The 13,157-nt window shown below is 47.8% G+C and overlaps 1 protein-coding gene across 5 annotated transcripts; it reads right to left on the bottom strand.

Annotated features, from left to right (window-relative positions):
* Positions 1–2,654: 2,654 nt before the first annotated feature.
* Positions 2,655–8,123, bottom strand: LOC136527192 (protein RGF1 INDUCIBLE TRANSCRIPTION FACTOR 1-like). Of its 5 annotated transcripts, none has more exons than XM_066519817.1 (5): positions 7,940–8,123; positions 7,628–7,718; positions 7,134–7,550; positions 6,786–7,001; positions 2,655–3,607 (listed from the first exon to the last, which is right to left on the bottom strand). In XM_066519817.1, the coding sequence occupies exons 3-5, from the start codon at positions 7,389–7,391 to the stop codon at positions 3,320–3,322; spliced, it is 762 nt and encodes a 253-aa protein (XP_066375914.1). In that variant the 5' UTR covers positions 7,392–7,550; positions 7,628–7,718; positions 7,940–8,123; the 3' UTR covers positions 2,655–3,319. The 5 variants fall into 5 exon arrangements, with proteins under 5 accessions (XP_066375914.1, XP_066375915.1, XP_066375913.1 ...); XM_066519818.1 differs by having other exon boundaries at positions 7,134–7,358; XM_066519816.1 differs by having other exon boundaries at positions 7,823–8,122.
* Positions 8,124–13,157: the final 5,034 nt, after the last annotated feature.

The following is a 13,157-nucleotide window of genomic DNA, read 5'->3' as shown; positions in this document are numbered from 1 at the left end:
AGTTGATGGTGACGTCCCATCAGACGGCTGACGGCTGACGGCTGACGGCTCGATCGCAACGAAGGCTGGAGCACAGTTGCACGGAACACAAACAAGCCTAGTCGCCGTCCAGAGTGCACCACCATACGATGTTTCTTTCTTTATTGAGCCGCGCACTTGGCCACAAGAGACACTTAGAACGTCCACGGATAAAATTATATTACTTATATTTACTAATACAATTAAATAAATATCATAATACATGTTAGTAGATGATTTTTATTATTCTAATGTGAACAACTAAATATGTTAGTAAATGATATGGTTTGCTAATATGAATAGCTTAAATAAAGACATAATGGAATGTGTTAGTGGATACTGATATGGACACTTTGTATGGCGAGATAGTTGAATGTGCTAGTAAGATGCTCTAGTGAAGGCTGATGTAGGCACTTTGCATAAGATAAATTATCAACGGGGATTACCTTTATAAGAGATACTCCCTCCGGTTCATTTTATGTGGCGCAAGTCATAATGATATGGTCTCCTAGATTACACTTTGATTATTTATTTGATTTATATTATATTTTTTAATTATAAACTTATAATTATGGGATAGTATAATTCTTTATAAATCTAATCATATAAACTTTATATTATAATAGTTAAAAAGTATTAGCCTAATTGTTTTATAGTTTAAATTGTGCGTCAGATAAAATAGATTCCGAGGTGTTTGATTTGAGCTACTAAACTTTAGTAGCTACTAAACGGTTTAGTCACTTTTAGTAACTCCAGAGTTACTAGAGAGAACTAAAACTCTTTTAGTAGTTTTTAATCATAGCATTTAGTTAAAAAGTTACTAAAGTGACTAAAAGCTACTGAATTTAGTAGCTACTAACAGATCCTTAAACCCGGTTCAGTTCCATCCTCACCCACGTCAAGCCCGCTGTTAGTAAGCTGGTGGGTGGGGGACACCGGGACGGCGACGGCGAGCGGTTCCGGCGGCTGCCTGACCCGCCCGGGAACCCTCTTGCGCGCCTTTTTCACGGCTGCTTCCTAGCTTTTGTTTCGGTTGGGACTGGGGGACTCTGGGAGGGCCGTTGGGTTCGTTGGTGGTCCATCCATCGTCTGTCAAAAGCGTTGACACTCCAGTACAGTCTCCAGGCAGACTCTGGACTCGGCACTCGGCAGGGTTTCATTTGCCACTGGACCTCCGTCCGGTCATAGCGTTCAAGTCACGCCTTCAGGGCCACAATTTTGTTTCTTGGTTTCGCCTTATTTATTTCCTCCTCTAAAATTTACTCCTTATGCTATTCAATATTTAGACACATGCGTAGAGTATTAAATATAGACTAAAAAATAACTAATTGAATAATTTACGACTAATTTGCGAGACGAATCTTTTAATCCTAATAAGTCCATGATTTGACAATGTGGTGCTACAGTATCGCATGTGCTACTGACGGATTAATTAGGTTTAATAAATTCGTCTTATGGATTACCGACGGATTCTGTAATTTTTTTATTAATATCTGAACACCCCCGATACCCCAATATGATACCCGATGTGACACCCTAAAAATTTACCCCCTAAAATTAAACAAGGCCTGACAATTGTACGCAGCATGGATTCTAGAACGTGCAATGACACGCCATATTAGACGGGAAAGAAAGATTGTATTAAAAGTAAATGAATTATTTCTGCACGTAGATAGAATACGAAAAGAAGAATTCGTCGGTCTTAAATTCGTCCTTCAACTGAGACTGCTGTGTGAACGTACGAAAGTACTCCTACATCGCAGGAATTGTGTGGAGCGAGTTTTGTCCCCATCCCCATCACCCTGACATTTCGTACGGTTTTGTTTGTCGCCGAATGCAGCTGGGCCTCGCAACGGCCAGCCATCTGGACTCTGGAGGACGGCCCAACCACTCTGGCCGGGTGGGTAACTTTCCTGATGGAAGCAGAACGCTACCCTTCTTCGCAGTTGGCGCCCAAAAGCCATGCCACTATTCCGTCTATCATAGACAATTTCAGCTTACGTTTGGTTTAGATTCAGCATATAAAGTTTTAGAGTATCACATCGGATATTATAAGGGGTATCGTATGGGGGTGTTTGATACTAATAAAAAAAACAAATTACAGAATTCGTCAGTAAACCACGAGACGAATTTATTAAGCCTAATTAATCCATCATTAGCACATGTGCTACTGTAGCACTTTATTGTCAAATCATGGACTAATTAGGCTTAAAAGATTCCTCCCGCAAATTAGTCGTAAACTATGCAATTAGTTATTTTTTTAGTCTATATTTAATGCTCCATACATGTGTCCAAACATTCGATGTGACATGATATAAAATTTTGTGGTGGAAACTAAAAGGTGTCATTCACCTGTATTTTGTGCGTGAGAGCAGTAGCTGCCATTCACCTGTTTCTTGTGTGAGAGCAGTAGCAGAGCCTGGGACCAAACCGACGCCGAAAAAGAAATGGCAGTGACACGAGACTCGCATTGTCAATGTTCTAGGCCTCTAGCATCGTTTTCTTCCTGTTCGGCGCATCGACTCCAGGGATGTGACATAAGAGTACTGGACGATGTTGATGCCCAAAGCTAGAATACGTGCCTAACAGAAAACCAGAGCTCAAGTCAAGAAAATATACTAGCATTTTATCATCAGTCATATAAATTTACAGACATTTTATTGCAGATCGCAGGTTACATACACACCACAAGGTATTCCTTCCCCTTTTCTTTCTTTATTCATTTCTGCTAGTACGTACACAGACATATACATACATACACTGTCTGTACATGTACAGATTAAGCTCCTATAAGGAGGAGGAGATTACCAAAAACGTTTAGCTTCGCACCACAACGCTAATAAACGCATTGGGTGGTGGAGGCAAGCAGCCAAATACTACAAACACCGAGATAGATACATGATGCTAGCTTGTTCCTTCTCACATATCAATCTCGACTACTACTACACTATCCAACCTAATAAAATCCAAACCCTACCTATGTTTCTATCTCCTTTCAGATTGTCTACACATACTGACAACCTTTGTCAAATATACTGGCATGTACAGATATCTTTCGCCTACATTATTGTGTTGTGTATTCATGCATGTATACAGCTATATATGTAACAGGCTATATAGCTAAACATATATATACTTAGCTATATATGGTGACCTACTACCAGTAGCAGAAGATTTTGTATCACTTCACTGCTCACACCTGAGTGGCACACAGCATCGTGCTGGCTGAAGATGGAGTATTTATTTTAAAGCTTGATTGATGGCTGCGTGTTGCATTGCATTCCACTGGAGCTTAGACTAGCTAACCGTAGAACGGGGCGCGGTGGGGGATGCCCTTCCTCCTGGACGGCCGGCACCGGTTGATCGGCGGCGTCCCGGGAGTGAAGGGCCCGTTGTTGGACCTGCTACCCTCGTCGTCGGACCACCGGATGCCCGACCGCTCGAAGCGGCCGAGGTCGAACCCGGCCATCCGCCGGGGCTTCTTGGGGCTGAACGAGTCGTCGGAGCCAGACCCGTCGTCGACGGAGCCCTGCCCGCGCTTCGGCCGTATGGCGAACGTCAGGCTCGGGTCCCACTGCATCCCTCCCAGCTGTAAATTATACAAATTAATCACACGTCCATCCATCGATGAGGGAATGAATATATATAGCTGGTTTATCAGTGCAGCACAAAGAAGAAGAAATGAGAATGAAATTTCCATGGCCACAAGAGTAGCTGTCCAAGGAATCGGTGAAGTGAGCTGATGAGGACGTGTGAAAAAGAGAAAGAAAAGGAAACCCTCCATGATGGAGCGTGTTATTATTATCCCCGTGGATCTGTCGTCATTGCACTAAGTGCGAACAGGGAGCACAGCAGTATATGCAACTCCTTGTCTAACACTCCAACTGACGTTGATTAGCCTTCATATAATCTTTCTAAAGCTTGCAAACTGAACTGCATATTTACTTATTAGTTAGATGACCTCTTTCAATAGGTGTATTGCTAGCTGCGCATGTTTTTACACATGGCTTCACGCACTGATGAGATCATGAGATCGACAATTGGACATTACCCCTTACTACTCCCTCCATTCCAAATTATAAGTTATTCTAACTTTTTTTGGAGAGTTAAAGCATCTCAAGTGTTATATATAGGAATAATTAGGTATTCCGCGACCTAATTGGCTAATTAATCATGACCATCAGCCTAAAACCACACTTTCTAGGCAATAGGCATAGCATAAATGGACAATATCTGAAACTAAAGGATCGTCATTTTCTCTTTGTTTGATCCCATTAAAATTTGCAAGGATCAACATAACCATACTTGATAGCTCAATATATATACCCAAACCCGACAAGCAAACAAGGTGATTCGGTAGAACATCGCTGCCAGGGAAGTCAACTTTATCTAGATAACGCACACTCTTTCTATCCTTTCTAAGTGATAGAAGGTTAACTGGATGATTCGGTCGATCTGCTGAAAAAAGAAAACGAAAAAGAAGTGCATTCGCGATAGGAAGATCCTAAGCACATGATGTATCAAGTCTACCTACTCTGCTGAAAGCAGCTTTATCCTAAACTAGAACAGTGAGAGCTTCAACTCCCTAGGGAAACTTTATACATAGTGTGTGCCTAGTGCAACAGTTAGACAGATACAGTATATAGCTTAAATTATCAAGGCAAGATTAGTTTCTTACTTGCTGCATTTGGGTAAGAACCGTGGTTAATCATTTTTTTGTTGTGATTGTGATTTGAGCTCCATTGTGGTGTTTGTCGAAGTATAACTGAAAGTCTTTCTCTGTCTTGGGTTGAACTGGTCCGAATATTTAGGGCCAAAAGATGTCTCAAGTTGAGATCCTCAATTGGATAAAATAATTGCAGTCGACTCCTATTTCCATGTTTGAGGCCTAATATAGTTTGTGCATTGTGTTGAAGTATAAGTAAATTTCCCACATTTTCCTATCAACTTAAGCGTTTTGGTTCAAACACTCGAGCAAACACGATGTGCGTTTGGATCCTTAGCAAGGAAAACTCTAGCCTCGCTAGGCTAGGCTAGGTGTTTGGAACCGTAAAAAAAATCTTGCTTTGGGGGGGCTACATTGCTGCGCTGGGCCAGAAAAAATATTGCTTTTTGAGGGAGAGCCAATAATTCCGCTAACATTCAGCTGCAAAATAGCACCCGCGCAGAAAAGACAAGAGCTGGACAACAGAACCAAACTGTGCTGCAGTTGCAAGCCGGGCATAGCTGAAATCAGCAAGACACAGAAAGGAGCTATTGCTCACCTCAACAAAGCTTCCAAATGGTCTCTATTTGGAGCAACAATCTTGATGGAAATGGGCTATAAAATGGGAGATATCTGGACCCATTCAATTTGGCTGCATTTAACGGCAGCACACGTACCAACGCACCCACCCAAAGTTCAAAGGGCAATAATTGAGACATATCCGTAGGATGCCACAGAAAATAAGGAGAAGAAACTTATCGTATCCATGAACATGACATGGTGAGGAACACAATAACTTTTTGGAAACCAAGAATTTTCAAGGCAAAACAATTCGAGAATGCAGATATATGGAGCCAAAATGTGATCACATCAATTGCTACCATTTGTGGAGGGGACCACAAACAAGTGTTAGGCGGCCTCGATCGAGTGTCTTTATTAGTTCCTAATAAGGCTAGATGGTATGAGAAAGATACCGGTTGTATCTTCCCAGCACGAATTAATGTAGCATCAAAGGAGCAACTATCCAGCAGGCCGGGCATATATGCTTTAGAATGTTTTCTTAGGACCCGATGCTTTGCTGTGGAATATAATAAGTGCGTGCTTGATTAGCTATCTTCATTAATTTCCAGTGAATTTTTTGTGTTTTAAAACTCAATTTTGCATCGAATTCGCATCCGCCAAAGCGTCCAACTAAAATGTGCCACGGCATTCGATCTTGATGGTTCCATTCCAGGTTCTTCCTTTCGGTCGTCATGCAATGCAGGTAGCCATCGGTGGTTATCCGAGGTAGAGGCCAATGCTTAAAAAATTGGAGGGTGTCAAGAGCTTGATGCTTGGCAACAACCCCAACATAATAGACCATGCATAGTCCGCTCGCTGCCTCCAATCCCTTTCCGCTTGCTTCCGCGGTAGGATTCGTCTGCTTTCCGATGCCTAGGACGCGCACGAGCTGCCGTATGTTGCTGTGCGGTGGGGTGCCGTCCGATCCCCTGTTGGCGTTGGCCCTGATAGACTGATTGTACCTCTAAAATGTACATCAGGAGATAATCTTGACTTAGATGGGAAACTTGTTCCTATACCTCGCCCTTGCGCAGTTGCGTCGGTGTCGTAGCAGCGTAGGTGCGGTGGAGACCAGAGGGCGGGGGGCTGCCGGCGGCGTTTCCCGTCAGTTGCAGTGCTGCCCACGATTGGAGGGGCTACTAGGGTTCTTTGGTAGGGTCCAGTGATATTCGCGCCCCGACCCCACCTCCTTTTTATAGCGCCGTAAGACAGGGGCCCGCCGACTAGTGATCGGTTGTGTGTCCCCGATCAGGACACAATCAAGGAGTCCGACGACTCAATCGTTGCACTGAGTTCGGATGAGATCCATCTAACATACCCATACCGAGCCTCGGTCAAAAATGCCGCTAGCCCGCTACTCGTACTACTACAGCCTTTGAGAGCCTTTGAGAGAGAGGAACAAAAAAGAAAGAACAAAGAGAACGTGTGTGCCGTCGTCCGTGGCTGGAACGAACGAACTGGAAGAGAGAAGAGAAGCTAGCGATCGAGGAAGAAGACGGACCTTGCATCCGAGGGAGCAGAAGCGGAAGGAGTCCGGGAGGCTCCGGCAGCAGATCTCGCAGGTGTTGGTGACGCCCTTGCCGGGCCTGGCCTGCGGCCGGCCGTTGAGGAACACGATCTTGGCGCTGTTGATCACGTACGTCTGCACGTGGGAGATGTCGATCAGCTTCCCCACCTCCGACACCCGGATCACGTTGTGGTACGACGAACGCCGGATCTGCATGCCCATATTCCATATATGTCATGAATCATGCTGTGTGCGTCTATGTGTCAGCGGCGGCGGCGGCGGCGCGAAGAAGGAGAAGTGCACCACCACCATATATCGCTTGTAGTAGAGTCGCTGACTGACCTGGACGACGTGGTGGTCGCGGTGCGCCGGTAGGCAGTAGGCGCAGAGGGCGTCGCCGGTGCAGCCGAGGCAGAAGAGGTTGCACTCGTTCTTGCTCAGCTCCGGGTGCAGCCGGCACGGCACGAAGAAGTTCGTGCCCAGCAGCGGCCGCAGCCACGGCGGGCCCAGGTCCTCCTCCGACCGCACCATCGGGCTCGGGCTCGGGCTCGCCACGCTCACCATCACCTGCACCACCACCGGCCACCACAATCCATCCATCAATCACCACCATCGCCGTCGCCTGACGTCGTCTCCTCCAAATCAAATGCAAGTTCGTTCTCTGTCTCTATATGCATACTACTACTACATGTGTACAAGCTGCTACACCTATGTGTACTGATTGGTGATCAGCAGCTCATCAATCTCGTCGATCTACACCTATACGCATGCAAAAAAAAAAGCATATGGCAAATCAACATGCATCAATTGCAAAAATGAAGAGAATTTTACTTTACCATTGGTATAGGTTCCTCCAGAGCTACGACTGATGTACGTCTCTCCTCTCTCTATATCCCTTGACTTGAGCTGGTGCAACTCAACCCCGTCCTGCAGAACAGATTGCAAAAGGCATCTTTCAACAAGGAAAGAGAAGAAGCAACCCGGCCAGGGAAGATGAATGCAGGAAGCTGATCGATCGAGATAAATTAAACCTTCCACGATATCGATGTGATGGAAGGGAGAAGAGAGGGCCCCCGGCCCGGCCCGGCCCAGGCGGTTAATAACAGTACGTATCAACGGATTATCTATCCTATCATATCAATCGTTACCTGCTTCACAGGAGGCCGGGTGGGAGTAGGACGGCGACGGAGGAGGGGAAGGGGAACGAAGAAGAATTCAGCGGCTGGTCCGGATCGTCGATAAGGGAGGAGAGGAGGACGACGGCTGGACGGGGAGATGAGGAGAGGGAGGGGATGGATGATTTGCCGATTCGGGGCTTCTGGAAATCCAAGAATTCTCGGCGGTGTCGTCGTCTAGCTCGTCTCAAAGTATATATCGCAGCAGCGAAAGCGAAAATTATATATATACATATAGCGATATATATGTGCATATATATAAATATAATATCTCTTTAATTTTCCTTAACACACAGGGCGATCGAGAGAGCGAGAGATGGGAGGAAGAAAATTGCGGATGGATGGAACGGTGGCCGCCGGTGTAAGGCGTTTGCGTAGGAGACGTGTCGACGCCTCTTTCCTGCGATAGCTAAAGCTCCCCAAAAGAAATATCTTTCTCGCAGCCCCACGCCCATCCTTTGACGTAATTGCTGAATTCTCCCATCTGATTCCTTTTCGTTTCCTCGTAAATGAAATGAAATTATTCCCCGGCCAGCTAGCGGCCAGGGCAGGCACACACACTGATGCATGGGACAAATCAAAATCCTTGTTCTATATATAATAATGTGATTTCTGTAATTTATTATACTATATACTCTGGATGTATATAGTAGTAGAAATTTATATCTGGAGGTGTATGCGTATCTTTTAACGCCTGTGAATGAATTATGCGTGTAATGTGAAGTACAGGAGCTAGCAGGGTCTGTTTTATAATATGAGGACTCTGTAGAGGTTTATTCCAGAAAAAGGAATAAAACGGAACGGGAAGGCGGAGAAAAAGAAGTGGAAAAGGGATTCCCACGCATACCGAGCAATACAGACCGTCCGATAGGGACACTGTAGCTTGTGGAAGATGGCCACCTGGGGTGACGACCGACGAGGACCGTAGTAGTGCTTAATGACGAAGGCGCCTCCTGTTTCATCATATCTTACCTTTCTTTTCCAAAAATAATAATAGGAGAGTGGGTTCTTTTCTTCGGCTTGTATCTTTTTCCTTGCCACGGACATGCATGAACTCCATGCGTTTTGGATAATCTCTTGTGATTTATTTATTTAATTAATCTCCACCATGATAATGATGGTTGCGCAATAGCACCTTGGGCCCCAAGTACCGTTCGTCAAGTGGATTTGATGGATGTGTGGTAACCATGCCTATTTTCTAACACGTACTCAACAGGTGGACCGTCACATATATATTATGACTGTTAGTCTAGAAAGCAGAAGCATGTGTTGTTGGCTTTCAAACATGCTGTATATGGCTCACACTGTTCCAATTTCCACAGCATGCATGTGTATGTCATGAGAGCTATTTTATTCAACAAAAAAAATTCTTTGACTTAAGCATTTTTCATATAGGACAATGGTCATGTTCGCTTCTCTTATAATCCGTACTTTTCAGCTTGTTTTTTCAGTCAGAATAGTATTTCAGCTTATTTTTTCAGCGAAGCGAACGGAGCCAATGTAGTAGTCACGATGCACATTAATTTCTACATGGTCCAAGATGCATTCACCTGAATTTTTTTTTTGTTTGTGATTACCGATTATACGATTTTTTTATGTGTGGCATGAGAATTTGCACTTTGTCTCTTGGGGCTTTTGTGTTGCATATATATACATCATTTTTGTATGGTTCGCGTCCTCTTCTTCCTTTCTTTCTCAAATGCATTAGTTAGTTGTATAAGATACTGCGATGCCATTTTGGAGCCGAATATGTACCAATCTGTACCGTAAACGCAAACCTGTTAATGAAGTGTAGAATGGAGATGATCAACTGGATGATTTGCATTGATCGTATACGACGGGAAGAAGCCCTCACAATTCTGGCGAACGCTGATGCCGAGAAAGTGATGGACTTGTCCCATGTCCTTCACGGCGAATGCGTCGTGAAGCCGCGCGATGACATGCTGAAGTAGGCGTGTCGACGAGGCTGAGAGGATCATGTCATCGACGTAGAGCAGGAGATATGCCGTCTCGCCGTTGCGGTGGTATACGAAGAGCGATGAGTCAGCCTTCGATTGGGCGAAGCCCAGCGATGTCACATGGGCGACGAAGCGCTTGAACCACGCCCGTGGTGCTTGTCGGAGCCCGTAGAGCGACCTGGAGAGGAGGCAGACGTCGTCGGGGCATTGTGGGTCGACGAACCCAGTGGGCTGCTGACTGTACACCTGTTCCTGTAAATTGTCGTGAAGAAAGACGTTGGAAACATCAAGTTGTTCATGGCCACCAGCGTCAGCACTGTACGGATGGTGGCCGGCTTGACCACCGGGGAGAAGGTCTCTCCAAAGTCGACGCCAGGTCGCTGATTGAACCCACGAACAACCCATCGAGCTTTGTAGCGCTCGAGGGTGCCGTCGGGATTCATCTTGTGCTTGAAGACCCATTTGCCGGTGATGATCCGAGCACCTGGAGGTCGCGGCACAAGAGTCCATGTCCGGTTGGTCTGCAACGCATCAAACTCCTGTTTCATTGCAGCGTACCAGTTTGGATCCTTCACGGCGGTGCGGACGCTCCGAGGGATCGGTGAGATGATGGCCACCGCCGCCAGTGCGTATTTTGGATTGGGCTTGTGGATCCTGGCTCGCGCCCGAGTCACCATCGGATGGCTAGTATGGCCGGCGCCGTTGGAGGGCGTGCTGGGCGATGCCACAGCAGGTGAGGATGCAGACAATGTAGAGGGGTCCACGATGTTGTGCGCAACAGATGTTGCTGATGTCGCTGTAGTGCCGGGAGCTGAAGATGTGCGATGCCGACGCACGGTGCGTGCATGTGTCGGGTGAGGCGTGAGCTCGGCGACGAGGCGGGGCGATGACTGCGTCGGCGAGACATGCACGACGCCGTGAGTTGGCGAGGGGGCGGGCAGTTCACACAGCGCGAAGCGCGGTGCGTCGGCGTTGGCCGCGGCGTTGTCGCGGAATGGGAACACTGCTTCATCGAAGACGACGTGCCGTGACGTGATGACATGGCCGGTGGCGAGGTTGTAGCAGCGGTACCCGCGATGATCCGCTGGGTAGCCAATGAAGACGCACATCGTGGAGCGTTCGGCGAGCTTGTGGCTCGAGGTGGCGATCAGGTTGGGGAAGCATCGGCACCCGAACACGCGAAGCTCGCATAGGAGGGCGCCACACTGAACAGCATGGCGTACGGCGTCGTGGAACCGGTGGCTCGGCAGGGACGGCGGTTGATCAGGTACGTTGCCGTAGCAAGCGCCTCAGCCCAGAACGTCAGGGGAGCTGCACTGTGAATGAGCATGGTGTGCAAACAATCGTTAACAGTGCGGAGAATTCTTTTGGCTTTCCCATTTTGCTGCGACGTATACGGGCAGGAGAGACGTAGCTGGGTGCCAAGAGAAGAAAGCAGGAGACGCATGGCGGTGGAGTCATATTCCCATCCATTGTCAGTCTGGAAGGCTAGGATGGGTAGGCAAAATTGAGTATGAACGTAAGAAATAAACGCTCAAATGGTGGGGAAAACATCAGATTTATTGTGAAGTGGAATTGTCCATAGGTAATGTGTGTAATCATCAAGAAAAACAACGTAATATTTATAACCAGAATGACTATGAACGGGTGATGTCCAAACATCTGAATGAACAAGTTGAAAGGGGAAAAAAGTCTGTGAAGTAGATTCAGTAAATGGTAAACGAACATTCTTGCCCAACCGGCAAGAAGAGCATGAGTGAGCATCAGCTTTATTACACTGAAAAGAAAAGCTTTGCAAAACTTGGGAGGTGACTGGATCTCCAGGGTGCCCCAGTCGCTGATGCCACAAGGATGTCGCCGAGGAGGCCGTGAGAGCTTGATGATGAGGAAGACAGAGAGGGTAGAGATCGCCGCTGCTCTCACATCGGAGCATCTCCGCTCTGGTAAGAAGATCCTTGATAGAGAAACCAGATGGATCAAATTCAATGGAAACGTTATTATCACGAGTAAGACGGCGAACAGAGATCAAATTCTTGATGAGTGAAGGTGAAATAAGAACATCATTGAGGTGAAGAGGGGAAGTGGCAGTAGGAATGAGTGTCTGTGCCTGGTGGGTGACGGGCATCCGGGCACCATTCCCTACTGTGATGATGGAGTTAGAATGCCGAAGGGTGGAAGGGGGAAAGTTACCAGGAGAAGACGACATGTGCGACATCGCGCCTGTGTCGAAGTACCAATCCGAGGCACTCATGGGATGGTGCTGGACGCCGATGGATTGGATCGCTGCGTAGAGGGCATTGTTGTCGAAGACGTTGGATGGGCCGGCCGGTGAAGGCGGTGGAAGATGGGTGGCCGCCATCGCTTGTTGTGGCTGGAACGGAGGCCGGGGTCCCAGAACATCGGCACTAGGGGCACGGAATGGCATGGGCCAAGCCTCCACCATGCCTTGCCATGGATTGTAGCCCACGGCCCAAGGTGCGGACGGGTTGTTGGAGGAGCGCGAGGACCCACCGCCATTGCCGCGGCCGTGTCGCCGATCGGAGCGGTTGTTGGATCGGTTGCCGCCGCCGTTATTGGAGCGGTTGTTGGAGCGCGGCACGTTAGACGCTGGAGAGCCGTCGTTGGTGCCGGCTGCGGCAGAACTGGAGGAGCCGTTGGATCGCTCGCCATGGGTCGCGGCGAGAGCTTGTCCAGCTTCGGCGTTAGTGTCGTGCTGGAAACTGAGTTCCTCGAGGAGGAGGAAGGAGCGGGCGCTCATGAAGTTGTGCGGCGGGGACTTGGAGGTGTTCACTGGCTTGACATAGCGGTACCGGGGATTGAGGTCGCAGAGAAGATTAAGCACCTGACTGGGCTCAGAGACAGGGTGGCCGATGTCGCACAGCTGATCGGCGAGCCGCTTCAACTTGGTGCAGTAGTCGTTGATCGACATGTCCCCCTGCTGCAGAGAACGCAGCTCGACTTCTAGGTACACGGCGCGCTGCAGCTCGTTGTCCTGGAAGAGGCCCTCGATGGCGTGCCAGAGGGAGAAGGCGGTGTTCCGGTCGCGGCGAACGATGTTGAAGACGCCCTTGGAGACGGTGGTGAGGATCCAGTTGGTGACGCATGAATCCACCATGCGCCATTCACCATTGCGCTCATCAGACGGGGTGGGCGAGCGAACGTGGCTCTCAAGGCCAAACTTGCCGAGAGTCGAGTCGAAGAAGAGACGCCACTGGCCGTAGTTCCCCTCGTCC

The sequence above is a fragment of the Miscanthus floridulus genome, chromosome 19 (assembly GCF_019320115.1).
Source record: "Miscanthus floridulus cultivar M001 chromosome 19, ASM1932011v1, whole genome shotgun sequence".
Classification (NCBI taxonomy): domain Eukaryota; kingdom Viridiplantae; phylum Streptophyta; class Magnoliopsida; order Poales; family Poaceae; genus Miscanthus; species Miscanthus floridulus.
Note: the sequence above shows the minus strand (reverse complement) of the source record. Positions and strands in the feature narration are given on the sequence as shown.

Excerpts from the sequence above, each read along its gene's own strand:
- LOC136527192 (XM_066519817.1), bottom strand. The coding sequence starts at position 7,391 with ATGGATGGATTGTGGTGGCCGGTGGTGGTGCAGGTGATGGTGAGCGTG. Across the intron at positions 7,002-7,133 it reads GCGACCACCACGTCGTCCAG|ATCCGGCGTTCGTCGTACCA; the intron begins GTCAGTCAGCGA and ends ATGGGCATGCAG. Across the intron at positions 3,608-6,785 it reads TCTGCTCCCTCGGATGCAAG|CTGGGAGGGATGCAGTGGGA; the intron begins GTCCGTCTTCTT and ends TATAATTTACAG.